The 23,000-nt window shown below is 41.2% G+C and overlaps 1 protein-coding gene across 4 annotated transcripts in view; it reads left to right on the top strand.

Annotated features, from left to right (window-relative positions):
* Positions 1-22,143, top strand: part of xpnpep1 (X-prolyl aminopeptidase (aminopeptidase P) 1, soluble) — a 93,310-nt gene extending 71,167 nt beyond the window's left edge. For all 4 annotated transcript variants that reach the window (XM_060842516.1, XM_060842517.1, XM_060842518.1 and 1 more), the window contains 4 exons: positions 1,333-1,506; positions 7,965-8,041; positions 17,471-17,569; positions 21,852-22,143. In XM_060842516.1, coding sequence (XP_060698499.1) covers positions 1,333-1,506; positions 7,965-8,041; positions 17,471-17,569; positions 21,852-21,971 — 470 coding nt within the window. In that variant the 3' untranslated portion in view covers positions 21,972-22,143. The remainder of the gene's footprint in view (positions 1-1,332; positions 1,507-7,964; positions 8,042-17,470; positions 17,570-21,851) is intronic.
* The last annotated feature ends 857 nt before the right edge of the window (positions 22,144-23,000 follow it).

Genomic DNA, 23,000 nt, shown 5'->3' with positions numbered 1-23,000 from the left:
GCAAAATGTTGGAGAAACATAGCAAGTCAGTTAGTTTGGAGAAGAGTTATAGCTCAAGTTGAGGTTCTGGATGCTAGTTTGCTCGCTGAGCTAGAAGGTTCGTTTCCAGACATTTTGTCACCATACTAGGTAACATCATCAGTGAGCCTCTGGCGAAGCACTGGTGTTACGACACACTTTCTATTTATGTGTTTAGTTTTCTTGGGCTGGTGATGTCATTTCCTGTGGTGATGCCAATTCTTTGTTGGTGGTGTCATTTCCTGTTCTTATTCTCAGAGGGTGGTAGATGGGATGCAAATTGATGAGTTTGTTGATAGAATTTCGGTTGAAATGCCATGCCTCCAGGAATTCTCATGCAGGAAATAACATCACCAGCCCAAGGAAACCTAAATGCATAAATACAAAACATGCCATAACACTAGTGCTTCACCGGAGGCTTCTTGCTGATGTGACCTAGTATGCTGATGAAATGTCTGGAAATGAACCTTCCAGCTCAGTGAGCAAACCTACATCCACAGCAAGGCAGGCTCTGGAGAGAGAAACAGAGTTAGCATTTCCACTCCAATATGACTTCATTAGAATGTAAGGATTTTAGTAAAAGATGAAATGTGAATTTTGGTGCATTTTAGCTTGATGTTTGCATTTTAGCATCCTTGCTGTTTTAAACAGCTGAATAGCTTCTATACTCGAAATGGCTGAGCAGCTGACCAGCCAGCTATGATGGTCCTGAATACTAACCAGAACTCGGGATTTCAGTATCCTCAGGCAGTATAGCCTGGTCCAGTCTCTCACATCACCTTTCAGTTCTGGTCATGTGTTCCCCCACCCTCCCCAGTCTGTGTATCAAGGTGTTAAGTATTTGCCCCTGGCCATGCACCAGCAACAAACACTGATAACGGTATATTACGGTGTTTCGTATGTGGGTATAAGGAAAATGGAAGCTGCAGTAACAAAGGTCTAACAGGTGGGATGGGGAGATCCAAAGTTTGGCTGTGAAATTTCAGAAGTGTTTGAAGAAAATACTGCACAGAGGATCAGCTGAAGGAGAAAGGAAACTTTTCTGGGGGGGGGGGGGGGGGGGGGAGTCATTTACAGATGTAAACCATGATTTTAAGCTATGGCCAGCCTAGAGCCCTGTATGAATATAATTGTTGGACAAACAGGGCAGTATGGACCAGAATCATACCTGATTCAAATCCTGTGGGACATCAGTGTTCCGTCATGAATTTCTGTCAAAGGCCAGCAGCCCACAATGTCCTTGCAGAGGAGCACCTTTGTTGTATGAGTCGGGTCATTTGGAATGTTCACTTCTGCTGTGCTCTTCCTTGCCAGGACACCTTCTCGACTCTTTTGCAAGAGCGACCCTTTGGGATCATGGATTGGATTACCTGCACGGAACGGGACATGGAGTCGGATCTTTCCTGAATGTCCATGAGGGGCCATGCAGTATTAGTTACAAAACATTTGCGGATGAGCCTCTTGAGGCTGGAATGATTCTGAGTGATGGTGAGTGACGGTGACACACGAATTGAATTATTGCCACATCTGATCCAAGCCCAGGTGAAAAGGTTGTTGATGCTCCACAGTTGAGAGACGTCTGCAAGAGTCTGACATGGGCAAGTGCAACTTGTTTAGCACTTTGCTTTCTTTTGAGAGTGAGTGCAATTGTTCGGTCTCTCTGAAAATACACAGTTGACTGTGTATGATGGATGTGAACAATGTATTAACCATCTGTGTGTGTTATACAGTAATACTGCGTAAAAATGAATTTTTAAAAATATCCACAAGAGATTGCAGTATTGGTTTTCTGTCAGCAGATGCCAGTATATCATAATCTTTGAATCACCGATTCTAATCAAGATTTGCCTGAGTTCTTTTGTATTACAAAATTCTACAGACCCCTTGCTATACAAATAATTTTTGTTTAAAATTTAGTTCTACAACTTGACAGCTGTCCTTCAGTCTCTTTCACTCTCTGTGTTGCACTGACAAAAAAACATAGAAATTAGGGACAGGAGTAGGCCATTCGGTCCTGTAACCTGTTCTGCTGTACAATATGGTTGTGGCTTATCATCTAACTCAGTACCTTACTCCTGCATTACACACACACACACACACACACACACACACACACACACACACACACACACACACCCCACCCCCACCATATGCCCTTTGGTTCCTTTGGCTCTCAGAACTGTATTTAAGACCTGCTTGAAAACATTGAATGTTTTGCCCTCAACCAAGGTGTGTTGCAGAGAATTCCACAGACTTACCACACTCAGGGTGTAGAAATGTCTCCTCATCTCAGTCCTATATGCTCATTCTTAAACTGTGATCCCTGGTTCCGAATTCCCTGGCCATCAGGAGCATTGTTGCTAAGTTTACGTTGCCTAGCTGTGTTTCAATTTTATTGAGTTCTTTGAGATTCCCCGCCATTCTTCCAAACTCCAGTGAACATAATCCTAATCACTCCAGTCTCTCTTCGTACATCAATCTCACCATCCTAGGAATCAGTCTTTATAGGCCTTCATTTCACTCCCTCCTCACCAGAACACTCCTCCTCAGAGAAGGAGACCAAAACCGCAGGCAGTAATCTAGGTATAGTCTCAACAAGGCCCTGTACAATTATTCCTACTCTCTGTTCCTGTCTGCCAACCAGTTTTATATTCATGTCAGTACAATGCACCTAATCCCATACACTTTAATTATATGTGCTAATTTCTTATGTGCGACCTTATCAAAAGTCTTCTGAGAGTTCAAGAAAGCCCTATTCACAGACTCTCCCTTATCAAATCTTTGATTTTAGTTACATCTTTGAAAAATTCCAGGTGATTTGTTAAATGTGATTTCCCTTTCATTAGTTCATGCTAATTCACTATTTCAACATACTCACTGCCCAGAGAATTTCTCATAATTCAGTTTTTCAAGCTCTTTGGAATTTGCATCAGTTTTAAAATGTATTATTTTGAAAAACAGCAGACAACAGAGCAACTGTGGAGTCGAGGTGCAAGTGAGATCATCCATTTGGAGTGGAATAAAGAACAATCAAAAGTGTGACAGAAACATGGATATGCAGATAATTTTGTTGATTAATTTGCTGCCGGATTAATTATCATCTCATTTTCCAAAAATATGATTTAAGTATTAAGTCATGACCACCCTCTAAGGTGGTTTCTATCTCTAGGATGGACAATACAAGCCCAGTCATCAAGATGGTGAGAGAGTAGGGCTCTATTTTTCTCTTGTTTTGTTTTTGTTTCCTCTCTTTGCCTTTACTTACCTCTTGGCCTGAGCTCAGGTGGCATCCGCGGCGATGGGTGAGTCCCTACTTACTTATGTGGGACATGTACGGGACTTAGCATTGGAATTGGCGGCTGCTATGTTGGCGGAGGTGACATCAGTGAGGTAGGCCCACTTTTGAAAGATGGCGCCTGAGGATTGACAACTTTTGTCATTGATTGAGTGTGATGCTGGCGGTGGCGAAGTGGAAGAGGAAGGGCATCACAGCAACATTGGCGAGGTTGGCCCAGCAGTGAGAGATCAGACTCTGATGTTAGCCAGTGTGGCAGCAAGACAGCGACCGAGGTGAGTCAGCCCAGTGATGAAAGATGGGGTCTGAAGATGGTGACTTTGATGTTCGTTGGATCCGGTGTAGATGGTGGCGAGGCAGTGGAGAAGGGACAACGGGTGAAGGTGTTGCCGATGATGTGCTGGCTCAGTACTGATGGACTGTCTTTAAGCTTTCTCTTTTTATTATTTTTAATCTGTTCAAAATTACACTGGCTCATGGTGACAGTGCAAAAGCTTTTCACTGTATTTTACTGTTTTTCTTACTGTGACAATAATACATGTGACAATAAAATCATTCATTTATTGATTCTGTGCTGGGCGGTAGGCGAGGGTAACTAAAATAGGATGGTATCCAGATCATCACTGTCACATACCTGCCCACCATGGGTTCACCTCATTAATACAGGAGTGGGTGGGGGCACACAGAAACCAGCAGTCTGTCTGCTATATTTAATAAATAATTAAACATCAATTGACTCCAGTATTATCCAGCCCATGCCATCATATAGTGGGTGGGCAGCATAATTTTACTTTTATCAAAGTTTTTAAACAATGGTAAGGAAGTGGGGCACTGTCTTTGGATTTTGCCCATTGGGACCACTCTCTCCCAAGAAGGCAGTCACCCTTCTGTTTCATTTAAATTTCATAACCCAGTCACCCCCATTGCCCTCCTCAACTTGGTGGGAAACAAATCCCCCAGCCCATCCCCTGACCTACTCCACTACAGAGTCCACTGGCTCCTTCCTGGGCTTGCCTGCAGTACCAGCTGTGCCCAGGAAGGAGCTCTGACACTATTGAGCTAATTATATTGGCCTGCACCACCAGAGGGTGGCGCAACTCTCCCCTCCCACCACCCCCCCACCCATCAGTGAGGGGTTAAAGTCCACCTCTTACCTCCACTTCCCTTGTTACCCCCCTCCCCTCTGTTCCCGCATCCCAGTTAAAGTCCAGTGTGTCAAACTGTGGAGGGCTTATGCCCTAAATGTCAATCCTCCAGCATCTCGGATGCTGCCCGACCTGCTGTGCTTTTCCAGCAACACACTCTCGACTCTGATCTGCAGTCCTCACTTTCGACTTGTCAATCCACCTGACCCTGTCACTGCTACAGAGTGGACCTTCTCTTTGCTGATTAATATCTGAGTAAATATTTACTCATGTGGGTGAGCAGTCTGTTCCCCTCCCTCAGTGTCACTCCGTACCCTCAGGGATCTCTCTCTGTCAACTGCCTCTAAACACCAACTGTTTCATATGTGGACCAGCTCATGTTTTCTCTTCTCCTCCTTTGATTAATTGTTATTGGAAGCTGTCCCTTTATTGGCAAGATATCTCAACCACCTTACTCTGATTTTGACCTATCATCATGTCATTTTTCTCCAAGTTCCCTTTTTTATTGCCTTAAGGTTTGCACATTCTGTATTAAAGTATTTATGAAATATTATGCATATCTAATAAGTGAGGTTCCTCCTGTCAGCAGCTTAACTTATTAAAAAGCAAGTGAGTTTTAAAAAAATGGAATTTTTCACAGGAGGTATTTTGTTCCCACTGCTCCAACTCCTGCATCAACAAGCGAGAAGCAGTCTCTCTGCTCAGTAAAGCAGTAATAATGCAGAGTCAAACTTGATGGTTGGTTCAACACTTAATAGAAATGTTACTGATCGAGGAATGTGATTGAGATTGTTCTCAGTCAGGAGTTGACTGACTCAGCATATTGGCATGAATTATTTCAGAATGTCCTTCCAACATCCCCAACCCCAGCACAAGTAACTTGAGTTTTCTAAACATTGTAAAAACCTAAGGAGTGGAAATATTTCTAGTCATTTTAACACTTTTTTTTGTGGCTATTTTTAGTATCTGTCATGTTTTTAATATTCCTTTTGTTTGATCTTGCTGGATTTCAGGATATTCCTGGGCTAGTCCCGTCTGACAATCTCCCATGTCTCATGCCATTCATCTCATTGCTATTTTGTGGGGTGTATTTTGCTGGCAAAATATCTGTCAGTTCCTTCATAGTACACTTTGGAAGTAATTGTGATATGTGAAGTGTTTCAGGTTGTCATTAAGTGAAGTGCATGAATCTGAGACTTTGTCTATTTTGATTCTGGGTGTCTGACAGAGCAAAGCAATCAAGTTTGCATTGTGAAGGTGTGAATAGATTCCCAACAGACTAAATAAACGATATCGCACTATTCAACAATCAGCTTTTGAAAATCTACAAAATTCATTTGCATTATTAATCCTTTTGAGAAACGCGTTCTTTATGTTTGGACATACATGAGACGTTAAAATTTATTCTTTGCATGAAAAATTAAGGGTCACTTTTGCAGTGGCACTTATCACTTGTAGTTTTAATGTCAGCCACCTCTGTCATTTCCTGTCCTCCTTGGGTCACATGGTATCTGTTGTGACCTACTGTGAATTATATGTCAGTTGTTTTCATTCTGTGCAAGAAGATCACATTAATGGGGTTTCACCTAAGCAAATACAAAGAGACACTGACTGAAACTGTGGTGTGGTTGGGTTAGCTTTTTCACGGAGTCATAGAGCTGTACAGCACAGAATTAGACCCTTTGGTCCAACTCGTCCATGCTGACCAGATATCTTAATCTAATCTAGTCCCATTTGCCAGCATTTGGCTCACATCCCTCCAAACTCTTCCTATTCATATATCCATCCAGATGCCTTTTTAATATTGTAATTGTACCAGCCTCCACCACGAGCTCTGGCAGCTCATTCTATACACGCACCACCCTCTGTGTGAAAAAGTTGCCCCTTAGGTCCCTTTTAAATCTTTCCCCTCTGAACCTAAACCTATGCTCCCTATTCATGGACTCCCCACTCCAGGGAAAATACCTTGTCTATTTATCCTATCATTGCCCCTCATGATTTTATAAACCTCTATAAGGTCACCCCTCAGCCTGTGACGCTCCAGGGAAAACAGCCCCAGCCTATTCAGCTTCTCCCTATAACTCAAACCCTCCAACCCTGGAAACGTCCTTGTAAATCTTTCCTGAACCCTTTCAAGTTTCACAACATCCTTTACTATTTAACATTGCTGTTATTACACACAGTTAACAGTTATTCCTGTTCTATCCTTCAACCTTACTCCCTTATCCTATTCTGAAATTGTCATTTAATGTGCATACAGCACTGCTGGAATTAGTCTGCTAGGTTATTTGTATTCTGTCCTGTCTTTCTTAGCTTCTCTTTTCAATCTTGTCATTCAGACTGACTATCCAGGGCATTCAACTCTGCTTCTGCCAGAGTGACCCTAACTTTCATTTAATGAGATAGTATGGGCAATGGATTGTGCTAATATTGCAAGCCTTGCCTGTTTGAGGAGATGAGGTTGATTCTCTTCTCTGGGTGACCGTTAGAGTGATGGAGCATGGAAACAGACCTTTGGGTCGAACCAGTCCATGCCGAACATAATCCCAAACTGAACTAGTCCCACCTGCCTGTTCCTGGCCCATATCCCTCCAAACCTTCCCTAATCATGTACCTTTCTAAATGTCTTCTCAATGTTCACTCCAAATGTGAACCTCAATCCGTGTTAAAAATTTGCCCCTTGTGCCTTTTTCTTAATCTCTCCTTTTTACCTTAAAATTGTGCCCCCTAATCTTGAAATTCCCAGTCATTATTTTATGAACTGACATAAGGTCATCTCTCAAGCTCCTACGCTTCAGTGTAAAAAGTCCCAGCCTATCCAGCCTTTGTTAATAACTCAAACCTTCCATATCCAGCAACATCCTGGTAAATCTCTTCTGAGCCCTTGCTAGCTTAATAATATCCTTCCTATAACTGGGTGACCAGAACTGGATTCCAGACTTGCTGAGATTCTGGTAGTTGTGGGGATATCATGCCTGATGTATTTCACGTCAAGCTCTAGAGGGCTCGGTTGCAGTCAATTGTCGTAATATGTTCCATTTTAGGATATTATGCAATTTTGCAAATTAATAATACATTGCAAAGTAGTGCATTAATGTACCCAAGGCTTTGTGGAAAATTGGAAACAAATGGAGGTGAACTGTTAATGCAGCAGTCATCGAAAACATGTCTTTCAAATTTTTTGCATTTCATTATGTTTCCCAGCTAGGCATCACTGATTGCTTAATTATATGAGCAATGATGATTAAAATTCATGTTACAAAAAGGATTCCTATCATGGGCAGGAGTGCTTTGAATAGACCATAATGTATAACTCAGCATGACCTTAAAACAGCTTATTTGTTTCATTGTTATCAAAGCTAATAGTGAGAAAATGAGACAAAACATTAAAACTGAATTAGCAATACCTCTTCTGCTCCTCATGCAGTAATAGCCATCTGACATAACTAATGGGAACAGTGTTTTGATATCTGTAGGACATTAACTATAAATCTCTCTATTTTTAGAGCCTGGCTATTATGAAGATGGCAGTTTTGGAGTGCGTATTGAAAGTATTATGCTTGTAGTTCCTGCACAAACCAAGGTAGATTATCCTTTCTATTTTCTTTTCAATTTGAATCATTTAACTTTTCACATGTGGACCGTGACTAGAATCCTGCTCAGTGTACACGTTGCCCTGTCTTCATGCTATCAAAGATCATTTAATCCACTCTGCAGCATCTGCCCAGTTTTGATTTTATAAAGCTCTGAATTTGTTTGCACATGGTCAGTGGTGAAAGAGAGTGTCTTGCTCTGTTAGATAAAGGATTCACATCAGGTAATGCTTGTTCAGTTGCCTCATGGATTGGAACCAGGTCAATTTTCACTGTTTCAAATTCCTATTTCCTGCAGCTGCTGTCTGTATGATTCTTGAAACTGATGTATATTTAATGCAAGAATTATGACTGGTTTAGTCTTACAAGCTTAATTGATTGGAGGCTGCTCAAACTTTCTCTTGGGACTATTCAAAGTGAATCTTTTCTCTATTGATGTGGGAATGGTATGAGCTTGAATTTGAGCAGTGCAGGAACACTGAATCTCCCAGGTTTTTAAAACAAGGCTATGTCAGCATTGAAATTAATGAAAGGAACAAGAAGCTCTTTCATGTTTGTGTCTTTTAAAAATGAATTACATTGCAAAAGACTCAAATTAAATATGTCTACCAGCTTCATTAGATCTGTCATGGCTGTTTTTAAACCACTTATCATTTCAATCAGGTCAATAATGCACCTGAATATAGAAACTCTAGTGTTCCCAATTTCACTAACTGTAGGATGTTTCTGCTTTATATCTAACTTTGCTGCCACTGACCAGTATTTTATATTTGGAGGAAGGTCTGTATGAGCAACTTTAACAACTATTAAACAATGGACAGTAGAAATAAAAATGATGCTGTTAGTGCTCACTTTTTTTCAGACTGATGTGGAGGTGCCAGTGTTGGTCTGGGGTGGACAGTCCGAAATCACACGACACCAGGCCATAGTCCAACAGGTTTATTTAAAATCACGTGCTTTCGGAGTGCTACTCCTTCGTCGGGTGACACTTTACATCATGAACCTCCACATCATGGCTACCTTCCAAATTCTAAAGAGGAAAGACCTAATTTGTCACATCTCTCTTCATAACTTTAACCCGTAAAGTCAAAGTAGCATCCTTGTCAATTTGTATTGAACTCCTTCCAAAGCCAAAATATCCTGACTAAGGTGTGGCGCCCAGATCTGCTCACAGTATTCTAATTGAGGTTTAACTAGAGTTTTGAGTAATTTTGACATTGTGTCTGCAGCCCTTTAGATATGCAGGCCAGCATTCCATTAACCTTCCTCGCTGTTTCCTGAACCTGTTCGTTGTGTTTTATGGAGCTGTGCACCTGAACACCCAAATCTCATTGGACATTGACTGTATTTGTCTTAGTGCTTTCTAAAAATACCCTGGTTTATCCTTTTGTGGTCTGAAATGGGTAACCTCACACTTGCTTATATTTAAAATCCATCTGTCACAGCTTTGTCCATTCACCTAATCCATCAATATCCTGTTGTACACTGTCCACAATATTGTCCGATTTCCAACCATTTACCTTGCCACAGATATTACAGTATTAATGGCCGCTGACTTTTATATGTTCCCACATGGTATACAACACAATCGATTAATTAAGACCATTAGCTATCGGAACAGAATTGGACCATTTGGCCCATTGAGTCTGCTGTGCCATTCGATCATGGCTGACATGTTTCTCAACTCCCATTCTCTTTCCTCCTTCCCGTTACCCTTGATCCCCTTACTAATCAAGAACCTATCTGTCTTTGTCTTAAGTACTCTCAATGACTCAACTTGCAAAGATTTACTATCCCCTGGCTAAAGATGTTCATCCTTATCTCAGTTCCAAAGGTTTGTACCTTCACTCTGATGTTGTTCCCTCAGGTCCTAGACTCTCCTACTAGTGAAAACATCTTTTCCATTTCCACTCTATCTAGACCTCTCAGTATTCTGTAAGCTTGAATAAGACCTTCCTCTCATCCTTCTAAACTCCATTAAGCAAACTTCCTCTGCACCCCCTTTAATGCCAACATTTCCTTCCTTAAATACTGGGCCCAAAACTGCTCATAATATTCCAAATATCATTCTGACCAGATCGTCATACAACCTCAGCAGTACATTTCTGCTGTTGTATTCTAGCCCTCTTGAAATGAATGCAAGCATTGCATTTGCCTTCCTATACAACACTTGAGCCTGCATGTTAATCTTAACAGAATCCTGAACTAGGACTCCCAAACCTCTGTGTGCTTTAAATTTCCAAAGCATTTCCCTGTTCATAAATTAGTCCACGCCTCTTCTTCCCACCAAAGTGCAGAATCCCACACTTTCCCACATATATTCTATCTGCCACTTTGCCCACTCTTGAAGCCTGGCCAGGTCTTATTGCAGCCTCCCCACTGCCTCAACACTACCTGTCTCTCTACCTGTCCCTGTGTCATCTGCAAACTCAGTAACAATGCCATCAGTTCTTTCGTCTGGATTGCTAATGTATAATGTACCTGTATTCTAAGAATAATTTGTAAATGTAATCCTACAAATTAGTCGAGAGAGCTATGTTTCCGGAGACATGCTGTTATGGTGCGGCAGGGGAGTGGAATTGAGATCTAGAAGTTAAATGATAGGTTTGCTGGACAAAGTTACCTTTAAATTTTAAGGACCTGCTCCGAGAGATTTTCATAAATATTGTCCTGGCATGTTCCTGTGGTTACTTGTCAGGTGCAACTAAATATGAGCTCACGTGTCTGGATTTGATTCAATAGCAAACCAGGCAGTGGCCGCCATTATATTGGATCACTGTCAGTTACAAAATAGTTGAAATAATCTTAAGGCTGTAGAGAATAAAACATGGAGTAAACAACTTATATAGGATATTTAAAAAATAGATTTATTTGTGGCCCAGTGCAAATGTGGAGATTTGACTTTTAAGAATTTGAATGAGAAAAGCTAAAAAAAAAACTATTTCCATGTTGGTTACTTTGTTTTCATTTAACAGTGAGGTGAGAGTGACAGCCATAGTGTCATAGAGATGTACAGCACGGAAACAGACCCTTCGGTCCAACCCGTCCATGCTGACCAGATATCCCAACCCTATCTAGTCCCACCTGCTAGCGCCCGGCCCATATCCCTCCAAACCCTTCCTATTCATATACCCATCCAAATGTTACAATTGTACCAGCCTCTACCACTTCCTCTGGCAGCTCATTCCATACAGGTACCACCCTCTGTGTGAAAAAGTTGCCCCTTAGGTCTCTTTTATATCTTTTCCCCCCTCTCCCTAAACCTATGCCCTCTAGTTCTGGACTCCCCGACCCCAGGGAAAAGACTTTGCCTATTTACCCTATTCAAGGCTGCATTCGACCGAGTGTGGCATCAAGGAGTCTGAGCAAAACTGGAATCAATGGGTATTAGGGGGAAAACTCTCTGGTCGATAGAGATATACCTGGTACATAGGAAGATGGTTGTGCTTATTAGACGTTAGTCATCTCAGCTCCAGGACATCTCTGCAGGAGTTCCTCAGGATATTGTCCTAGGCCCAACCATCTTCAGCTGCTTCATCAATGACCTTCCCTCCATCATAAGGTCAGGGTTGAGGTGAGGATGTTTGCTGATGATTGCAAAATATTCATCACCATTCGCAACTCCTCAGGTACAGAAGCGGTTCGTGTTCAAATGCAACAAGATCAGAATAATATCCGGGCTTGGGCTGACAAGTGGTAAGTGAACCACGGAAATGTCAGGCTATGACCATCATCAATAAGGGACAGTCTAACCAATATGCCTTGACATTCAATGGTATTACCATCACTAAATCCCCCACTATCAACATCTTTGGGGTTACCATTGACCGGAAACTCAACTGGACTAGCTGTATGTAAGCAATGACTACACAAACAGGTCAGACATTGGGAATACTGCTTCCTGACTCCCCAAAGCCTGCTCACCATCTGCGAGGCACAAGTCAGGAGTGTGATGGAATGCTAACCACTTGCCTGGATGGAGGCAGCCCCAACAACACTGAAGAAGCTTGACAGTATCCAGGGCAAAGCAGCCGCTTGATTGGCACCACATTCACACACATCCACTCCCTCCACCACTGACACTCAGTAGCAGCAGTGTGTACTTTACAAGATGCGTTGTGGAAATTCACCAAAGATCTTTAGATAGCACCTTCCAAACTACGATCATTTCCATATAGAAGGACAAGGGCAACAGATATATGGGAACAGCAATTTCCTCTCCAAGCCATTCACCATCTGACTTGGAAATATATTGTTGTTCCTTCGCTGTCACTGCGTCAAAATCCTGGAATTCCGTCCCTAAGGGCATTGTACATCTATTATCCTGTGGACTGCAGTGAGTCAAGAAGGCAGGTCATCACCATCTTCTCAAGGGCATTTAGGGACAAACAATAAATGTTAGCCCAGCCAGTGATGTCCACATATCACGCGAGAATTTGAAAAATGCCTGCTGACAAAAAACACAGATGTTGAAGTAGGAATGACAATAAGGCTATCAGTCCTCACTGTTATTTAAGAATAAATTTAACAGCAACTTCTAGCAACTGCAGATATGCAACTAAACATAGAATCCTGGAATTTTAGCCCTGAAGGTCCCGACTTGCTAGATTCTTGCATTGAAGTGAAAATCCACTTTTTTTTCCTGTAGTTGCATATACTGTTTATTCTCCCTCTCCCGGAGGCATGTTGTTCCAGAAAACTCTAAGGCATTTGGCAGCCTCCCACTAACTTGCTCAGTCATGGTAGTGTTAACAAATGATCTATTTCACATTGCCTCACCCACATTCAATACCGGGGACTTCCATGGACCACACTGGTTTTAAAAAGGAAACAGCACTGACTTAGTGTAATCGCAGTAACCTCTGACCATACAGTTTCACCAAACTTTGTGAAAACAGTACGAAAATAATGAAACAATCTGAATTGAAATTAATGTTATATTAAAGAACACTGACACTCTATCAGGAACAAAGTTAAAAATCTCACAACACCAGGTTTTAATCCAGCAGGTTTACTTGAAAGGACAAAGTTTCGGAGCTCTGCTTCTTCATCAGGTAGCTAGTGGGGCAGGATTATAGGACACAGAATTTATAGTAAATGTCATACAACTGATGAGATATATTGAACAAACCTAGATTGCTATTAAGTTTTTAATCACTTTGAATGGGAATGCGGGTTTCAATTGATTTATATGTAAATCCCAATACTTCTTTCAAGTTACAGTTCTGAGACAACTTAAGGTTATAACAATATAAAAACAGGTGACATCTCAGCACAGACAATGCATTAAACTTTATCTACCCCCATCCAACATTGGCACCTCTGCCCTCTGTCAGGGATTAAGAGCCCTTTCTCCTATTTTAATTCCCAGCTGTGTGATAAGCTTTACATGTTGGAGATGAACGGCATTGTCTATGATTATCAAGTTTGGAAACAAGGAGCTCTGACATCGGAACACACAAACTATGTTTACTTTTGTGAGCTGGTTTTGGCAGGGGAGATGAGTTTCTGACTGGAACTGATGGGAAAAATGCTTTCTCGGTATCTCGAGTTAAAAATAATCGTCAGGACACCAAAAATTTAGGATAACTGAAATATTTGTTACTGCTGGTGATACAGGTCCTGGTTAAACAACTGTGCTCTTGGGGATTGTAGGCCTCAATGACACCTTAAGGACCATAAACTGCATATTCTTTGATCTTCCTTTTGAATTGAATACTAATCCTTTTCAACTTTGTAGCTATGTGCATTCATGTTTGATGTCGCATCTTTATCATTATTATTGGAGATACCAGAATGTTCCCTCTAATTTTCTTCTCTGCACGTGTGGATTTCTGAAGACTGTTCATGGCAGCTACCTCTGGAATTAGAAGTCAGTGTGTGTCGACACCGATCCCTGTTTGCAGCACCTTGGAGCAGTTGCATATGTGCAACTCCAGAGGGAACGTTGGGCAGCAGATAATTTTGCTTCCTCTTTCACTCAACAAAAAACCCCCTGTAATTAGCTCCTCATTGTTCCTGGTCAGCTAGTGAACTGCTGCACATTTAAATTTGAGACCGTTGTAGCTGCCTGCCAGAAACAACATGACATCTTTGCATCTGATCCCAGAGGGTAGAAAAGAGAGGTGTGGATTCCTCACTGCTGTTCACCCTGTCATAACAGAACACAGAGTGAGTCAGCCGATGTTTGGTGAACTGCAGGGGTGTGAGCAGACAAACACGCACGGCCCCAGTAAACACACAGAGGCCTGCTTGTGCCACGAATGTCTAATCTGTGCCTTGTGGGTATGAGCCTTCAGCGCAGACCAACACTGTAATCTGACCAGGCATCGCTGAATGCTATAGTGCAATTTATTGCAGAGCAAGTGGTTCACTTCTTTTAATTTAAAGTTTGTTTCTTTTATCTGTGAGTTAATCAATAGACACAAGGCTAGAGATTTGGTTTCCAATCGAGATAGCCACTTCAGATTTTCTTTCCTGTGTTAACAAAAACAAGCAGGATCTGTGTGCAGATGCCCTGACATTTTTTTTCAAATGGAAAATTATTAAATATTCTAGTAGTCTTAAATTAGACTCTTCTTAGACACTGTTATCTTAAAGGTTAGGATTTCAGTCACTCGGGAATTGTAATTTGCTCTTGTTAGGAACGTTGCTTATAGAGCAATTTATTTGTTGAGCCCCTTTAGCCTATCTGAGACTCCTAATTCATTTATATCAAATCTATTAATGTTGCCTTGGTTATGATTGGTTGTTCAAATCTGTATTTGTTAATCATAGAATTCCTACGGTGTGGAAGCAAGTTCACACTGACTCTCGAAGAGTATCCCACCCAGATCCATTCCCCCACCTGTACTCTATATTTCCCCCCACTAATGTACCTAATCTGCACATCCCTGAACCCTCTGGGTAGTTTAGCTTGACCTGAACAAAATAATTTTTCATAATATTCTGCTTATCCTCCTATTTTTATTCCGTTATAATATTTGCTTCTGGCTGTCCCCTCATTGTAGAAGGTATGGCTGAATTTTGACTGTTGCATTCTGCCTGTATAGTTTAGTTCTTTTTGAATGCCAATGTCAATGAGATAAAAAGCGAAATTCAGGATTTTAGCAATCTTACATAATCACAAAATTGCAGGAATTGCATATCTTAGGAAAGTAAAAAAATAAGTTGAAACTCCAGGTGCAATGGTCCATCAGCTTTATTCTGACATATGAAGAAAGGTTGAATAAGCTCGGACTTTTCTCTCTGGAGAGGAGACCTGATTGAAGTATACAAGATAATGAGAGGACTGGATAGAGTCAGTAGACAGAGACTTCCCCCCCAGGGCAGGTTTGACTGGGACGAGAAGTCATAGTTTGAAGATATTAGGAGGAAGGTATAAAGGAGATGTCAGAGGAAGGTTCTTTATGCAGAGAGTTGTGAATGCATGGAATATGTTGCCAGCTGTGGTGGTGGAAGCAGAGTCATTGGGGACATTTAAGCGACTGCTGGACATGCACATGGATAGCAGTGAGTTGAGGGGTGCGTAGGTTAAGTTATTTTATTTTCCATTAGGATTAACCTGGACGCAACATTGTAGGCCAAAGGGCCTGTTCTGTGCTGTACTTTTCTATGTTCTATAGTATTAATGTAACAGTACCTCTTAGCTTCAGACTAATTTGCTGTAGAATGTAGATTAAGAATGGTGCTATTTAAACAAAATAGTTTTACAGTGAAATAAGACTAAAAAGTGCTCAGAAATGTTTTGCCTCTTAATAAACAGCAAGCTTCTAATCTACAGGCTTGTTATCAGACAAATTATTCGGTTGGTCTTTTCCACATCCACCTTCTGTGTTTGAAATGTAACTCATTAGCGACAGTGAGTGCAATCCTTGGTGTTGAATAATTTATGGTTCGCTGGTCAATCAGTGTTGTGAAAGAAAGAGTCTGATGGTAACATAGAACAGTGCAGCACAGTCACCTGTGTCTAGGACAGCAAAACGGAAAACGCAGCAGGCTCCTAATTATGACTCTTGGTGGAAGTGTACTCCTGTGAATACTTATCAAAACTATCAAATTTAGTCTTCTAAGATCAAATAATCCTCTTTTCCCACGTCCTTCACAGAGCATCCGCTGGTCATTCCCGCCAGAAGTTTGGTTATTCAGAGTGCACCAGCATGAGCTGCCATCATGAGGAAAGATAAAAAGAGCAGAGAGATAAAGGCTCCAGTCCGTCTATTAACCTGGTTAATGCATGATACAATACTGCTGTAATCAACTAGCTCTTTCAGGTGATGGGGGCATTGCTGTCAAGTTGCTATTGAACTAAATGGCTTGCTTGGCCACTTCACAGGGTCATTAAGAGTCAACCACATTGTTGGAGTCTGGAGTCACGTGTCGGCCAGATCAGGAAAGGATGGCAGATTTCCTTCACTCCTGGACATTAGTAAACCAGCTACATTTTTATAACCATAGCTTTCACAGTCACCATTACTGAGCGTGGCTTTGTATTCCAGGTGTATTAATTGAGTTTAGACATTCCAGTGGTGGGATTTGACCTTGTATCTCAAACCCATTGACCTGCTCCTTTGACAGTGCCAGATCAGTGGCATAAACATTCTACCATGAAGCGCCACCTTACTTAGGAACACCCCAGTGTGGGGAACGTAGTGAGTATTAAATTCATAGCATCTGTTCCTGCTCAATACATTTACCATATTATGTCTCAAATTACTCATAGACTATATCCAAAATCTTATTTTCTGACAGAAGTCTAACTAATTTTTATTTAAAATAATCAATATTAACTTCATCCAATGTCTCCTTGGAGAGCCTGTTCCTTTGATTGATCTGAGATTTTGATTTCACAGATTAGTTTTGAATTTACCTCCCATTCACAGAGCAAGTAGAAAACCTAAGAAGATTGCAGTTGGGATAGTCGGTCTTTGTTCAGCATTAACCTGGTCTTCCATTACAGTGTGTGTTTTTAAAATGGTTTGATACCCAGATCCAACAGAAAGGTTACGGATACTAGCTCCAGACACTCCTGCTCAGATTGCAATGAGCTTAACCTGACATATACGCCCAGAGTTACAATGACTGACAAATGTCAATCTGTCATTCTAATGATCAGAAGCAAATGCAGCAAAAATGGGCAGTCTCTGAAATCTCTTTCAGTAAAGACACTGATCTCCCATGGAGTTGGGATCAATAAGAAGATGTTAAAGTTTATTCAAAGATCTAGATTTGTGTCTGATCTTGTGAAGGGTGTCTGCTCTCAACAGCATTTGTAGCCATTGTGTTGCATTCTCAGTAAGTAATGTGTGCTACAAGTCTTTTATGCCTTTTATCTCATGGATTACCTACTAACAGAAACTTTTGCAACTTGTGGGTAATAATGAATAAGAAGTGTTGAAGCTGATTTGTGTTTTGTTTAGTACCGGTATCTGAACAGAGAGAGCCTCACATTTGAACCGTTGACACTGGTTCCAATTCAAATCAAAATGATCAACGTTGAGTTGCTGACACAGAAAGAGGTGAGTGTAATGAACAAAACAATGGATCTATCTCCTATCAATGCATTCTGTAGTGAAAAAATTACTCAGCAAGAGCCAGTGGTTTATGGATGTAAGTTTGTTTGCTCAGCTGGAAGGTTTGTTTTCAGACATTTTGTAACATCTTCAGTGAGCCTCCGGATGAAGCACTGGTGGTACAGCCCACTTTCTATTTATGTGTTTTGGGTTTCCTTGGGGTGGTGACATCATTTCCTATGGTGATGTCATTCCAGTTCTTTTTCTCAGGGAGTGGTAAATGGGATCCAAGTCAGTGTGTTTGTTGATAGAGTTCCGGTTGGAATGCCATGCTTCTAAGAATTCTCATGCATGTCTCTGTTTGACTTGTCCTAGGATGGATGTGTTGTCCTTCCTCATCGTATGTAAGGATACTATTGAGAGAGGGTCATGTCGTTTTGTGGCGATTGATGTTCATGTATCCTGGTGACTAGTTTTCTGCCTGTTTGTCCAATGTAGTGTTTGTTACAGTTCTTGCAAGGTATTTGTAAATGATATTAGTTTTGCTTGTTGTCTGTATAGAGTCTTTCAAGTTCATTAGCTGCTGTTTTAGTGTGTTGGTGGGTTTGTGGGCTACCATGATGCCAAGGGGTCTGAGTAGTCTGGCAGCCATTTCTGTGATGTCTTTGAGGTAGGGCAAGTGGGTAAAGTTTCTGGATGTGTTTTGTCTGTTTGTTTGGGTTTGTTGCTGACAAATCAGATTGTGTTCAATGGGTACCCATTCTTTTGAATACACTGTGTAGGTGATTTTCCTCTGCTCTTCATAGTTCCTCTGTGCTGCAGTGTGTGGTGGCTCATTGGAATAATGTCCTGATGCAGCTCTGTTTGTGGATGTTGGGATGATTGCTTCTGTAGGTTCAGTATTTGGTCCGTATGCGTTGTTTTCCTGTAGACACTGGATTGAAGTTCCCCATTGGCTGTTCACTCTATTGTGACATCTAGGAATGGCAGTTTGTTGTTGTTTTCCTCCTCTTTAGTGAATTTTATGGCAGTAAGGGTATTATTGATGGTCTTGAGGGTTTCTTTTAGATTGTTTTGTTTAGTGATGACAAAGATGTCATCCACGTAGTGGACCCAAAATTTGGTTGGATGGTTGGCAGAGCTATTTGTTCGAGTCTCTGTATTACTGCCTCTGCTAAGAACCCTGATATCAGAGATCCCATGGGTGATCTATTGGTTTGTCTATAGGTTTTGTTATTGAAAGTGAAGTGTGTGGTAAGGCATAGATCCACTAGCTTGACAATATTGTCCTTGCTGATGAAGTTGGTGTATGTGTTTTTGGTTCTTCTGATAGTGTAGTCAGTATTTCCTTGGCCAGCTTGATGTTGATGGATGTGAACAAGGCTGTTACGTCAAAGGAGACCATTATTTGTGGATGGAGTGACGTGAGTCTTCTATCAAGTATTTTAGTCTTTGGTGTAGTTCCTTGGCCAATCTATAAGTTGGTGTTCCAGGTAGCGAGACTATGGGTCTGAGGGGGGGCTCCTGATTTGTGAATTTTGGGTCATCCATAGAAGTGTGGTGTGTTGGATCCATCTGGTTTCAGTTTTTGGAAGTCAGTCTTATTTATTTTTCCAGATTTCTGAAGTGTTTTGAGTAGGGCTGTGATTCGGTTCTCTAGTTGTGGGGTCGGGTCTATCGCCACTTGTTTGTAAGTGTTGGTATCTGCAAGTAGTGTGTTCACTTTCTTAATGTAGTCTCTTTGATTTAAAATGACTGCTCAAGCATTGTTTGTCTGCAGGGAGGATAACAATGTTTTTATTTTCTTTTAGTCTTTCTAATGCTTTTCTTTCTTGTGTATTGAGTGTGTTTCCTTCCTGTTTCCTGTTTAATGTCGGTGCGACTATCTGTCTGATGGTTGGCTGGGTTTCTTCTGTAAGTTGGTTGTCTTTCAGTGTTGTTTCTAATGCTGCTAAGAAATCTTTCTTGTCTGCATCCTGGACGTTGTAATTTAATCCTCTTACTAAGACGGTTTTTCAGTTGGTCAGATTTTTTTATCCATGTATCTGTGTTGTCAGTGTTGTTATTTTGTGTAAATTTGTCTAGTTCTTTTCTGCAGGTGTGTTACTTTCATTGTCTGTGTTTGTCTAATGTTAATGGCTTGTTGTACTGCCTCTGTCCATTCATGGTCTGTTGCATTAGTGAGTTATGATTTTTGGCGCAAAATTTCCCAGTTGTATTTACGGAATCTGTGGTGGGCATCATTAATAATTTCTCTAAGCATTCACCACCGTTTTGCTCTGCTATTCTTTTTGGCTAGTGGAGTGTTAAGGGAAGGTTTGTATTTAAAGGAGATTTGTCATTTACAAAATACCTTGCAAGAACTGGAACAAGCACTGCATTGGACAAACAGGCAGAAAGCCAACATCCAGGATACATGAACATCAATTCGCCACAAAAAGACATGACCCTCTCTCACTGGTAACCTTTTATACGGATGAGAAAGGACCCCACTTCGACTGGGACAACACATCCATCCTAGGACAAGCCAAAGAGAGACATGCATGAGAATTCCTAGAAACATGGCATTCCAACTGGAACTCTATCAAAAAACACATTGACTTGGATCCCATTTATGACTCCTTTAGAAAAAGAATAGGAAATGATGTCACCACAGAAAATGGTATCACCAACCCAAGGAAACCCAAAATACAGAAATAGAAAGCAGGCTACACCACTAGTGCTTCATCCGGAGGCTCACTGAAGATGTTAAGACCATAAGAAATAGGAGTGGGAGTAAGACCATTCGGCCCATCGAGTCCACTCCGCCATTCAATCATGGCTGATGGGTATTTCAAAGCCACTACCTGGACTCTCCAGTTTCCCTTAATTCCTTACAAGATTAAGAATTTATCAATCTGTGCCTTGAAGACATTTAACGTCCAGTCTCCACTGTCCTCCATGGCCTAGTTACCTAGTATGGTGACGAAACGTCTGAAAACAAACCTTCCAGCTCAGCGAGTAAACCTAAATCCAGAAAGTTAGTGAAAATAATGAGGTGACAATGTTGTGCATTTGAATGATCCTTGAAATGCAGGTTAAATCATCTGTGGTCTTAAAGCCCAGAGATTATTATTGGAATAATAAAGTCAATAGAGAGCCATCTCAGATGTCCCATTCAGAGACTTTATTTAGCTGATTAGAATGATGTTTAAAACTAGTTTTCAATCTTTGAAACTCCATTTTTGAATTAGTAGATCTCCCTTCCAAACTGAATTGGGCGGCACGGTAGCACAGTGGTTAGCACTGCTGCCTCACAGTGCCAGAGTACCGGGTTCAATTACTGCCTGTGTGGAGTTTGCATGTTCTCCCCGTGTCTGCGTGGGTTTCTCCCACAGTCCAAAGATGTGCAGGTTGGGTGAATTGGCCATGCTAAATTGCCCGTAGTGTTAGGTGAAGGGACAAATGTAGGGGAATGGGTCTGGGTGGGTTGTTCTTCGGAGGGTTGGTGTGGACTTGTTGAGCCGAAGTGCCTGTTTCCACACTAAGTAATCTAATCCAAATGGTGAGAGGTAAAGGCAAAAAAGAATTAAAGTGAATTGTTTTAACTTTCTTCTTTAGGAAGTTGAGGTATTGTGTAGAGATATTATACCACTTTTAGAAAATAATCATAGAATGGTTACAGTGCAGAAGAAGGCCATTTGGTCCATCAGGTTCACACTGGCTCTTTGAGCATTATGCCTCCGTGACAATTTTGTGTTTGTTCTCTGAACGCCTGCACACTTTTTCTGCTCAATCATCATTTCCTACCCACTTGAATGCCTCAGTCAAGGATTGCGAACAGAGAAATAACCAATGCATCTGAAGGGCTTAGCCAAGTCATCCGGTTTCCTGAAACATTATTCTAGACGTTGAGGGGAAACAATTAGATTAAAGTTAGATTACTATTGCTCCCAGCGATGCATTTGAGCAGGAGGAGTGAAAGTTTGCAGTTTCAAATTCATTCCCAGAATGTGTGTTATTGTTTGACATGAAAGCATGAAAACTCATAATGCATATGTGATGGGAACAATGAGAGATTCATCAGATACCCATTAGAGTGTGAGAAGCCCATCTGGCCTTGTGAGCACACCCATTGCAATTTTGTGTCTTCAGCACTAAAGTATGAATTTTCATTTCTCAGTTGTCTTAAAAATCAGCTTCTTGTTGGTGCTCCCAACGGATCTCCAGTGATGCAATCACTCAACAGCTTTGTTTCTTATGGTTTAATTTTCTGATGAATAATGTCATTTTTATCAATGTCCTTCAGTGTGATTGGATCAACAACTACCATCGGTTATGCAGAGAAGTGATTGGAGCAGAACTGGAGAAGCAGGGGAGAGCAGAGGCTTTACAGTGGCTTATAACAGCAACACAACCAATCGCCTGATTGAGAAATAAAGTTTACCAAGGGAAACCCATTTGCTTATCATGCACAATAATGGCATTATGACTTAACTTAGCAGAGGATGCAACATTCATAATGTATTCCGTGAACATGCAATGATGTCTCTTTCAGATTTAGTATGTAATTTTACAAATAAAATATTTCGTGCTTCTAATTTTCCAGTGCCTCTTTAAATCATTGATGTTAAGAATCTTTGTAACAATAGCTGTCTTAAAACAAAAAAACCTTAAAAGGTGGTTTTCACATTTTTAGTAAGCTGATTTTCTTTCACCCAGAGGGTAATGTTTTGGATAGATATTTTACAAAATCACTGACGGACATTTACCTAACAATTTGGATTTGAATGATGAATATATCAAGGTAGCTGTTTATATGAAGTTTTATTGTTGTTTGATCCTAAACTTGAGCTAATTGAAATCTCTGCTGCTTATGTCCTAAATTTGCACCAATTCTGTTCACTTATCTCCCTACCCCCACCCACAATCTGCACTGGTAATGCCTTAATTTTAGAAATCATTTGTTTTCAATCAATCTGGAGCTGAGCCACCCCAGGAACACTACCACCTACAAATTCCCCTCCAAGCCAGTCACCATCCTGACCCGCCGTTCCTTCACTGTCATTGGTCAGTATCCTGGAATTCCCTCCCTAAGAGCATTGTGGGTCAGCCCACAGCAGGTGGACTACAGTGGTTCAAGAAAGCAGCTCACCCCCACCTTCTCATGGGGGGGGGGGGGGGGGCGCAATCAATGCTGGGTGATTCAGTGATGCGCACAAACCCCTAATGAATCATAAAATAGCCTCAGCCTGGGACTCTCTGTATTCCACCAGCTTTGATTTCTTGCATAACGCTGAATTTAGTTGCCACACTGTTAGTAGGTGTGCCTTTAACTGCCTCAGTCCTGAGCTCTGTAACTCACTTTGTAACCTCCTCTGACGCTCTGTATCTCTCAAACAGACCCCACCACCAGGGATATATTTCCCTCCCCACCCCTATCAGCGTTCTGGAGAGA

This window comes from Hemiscyllium ocellatum, chromosome 22 (genome assembly GCF_020745735.1).
Source record: "Hemiscyllium ocellatum isolate sHemOce1 chromosome 22, sHemOce1.pat.X.cur, whole genome shotgun sequence".
NCBI lineage: Eukaryota > Metazoa > Chordata > Chondrichthyes > Orectolobiformes > Hemiscylliidae > Hemiscyllium > Hemiscyllium ocellatum.
This window is presented reverse-complemented; position numbering and strand designations above follow the sequence as displayed.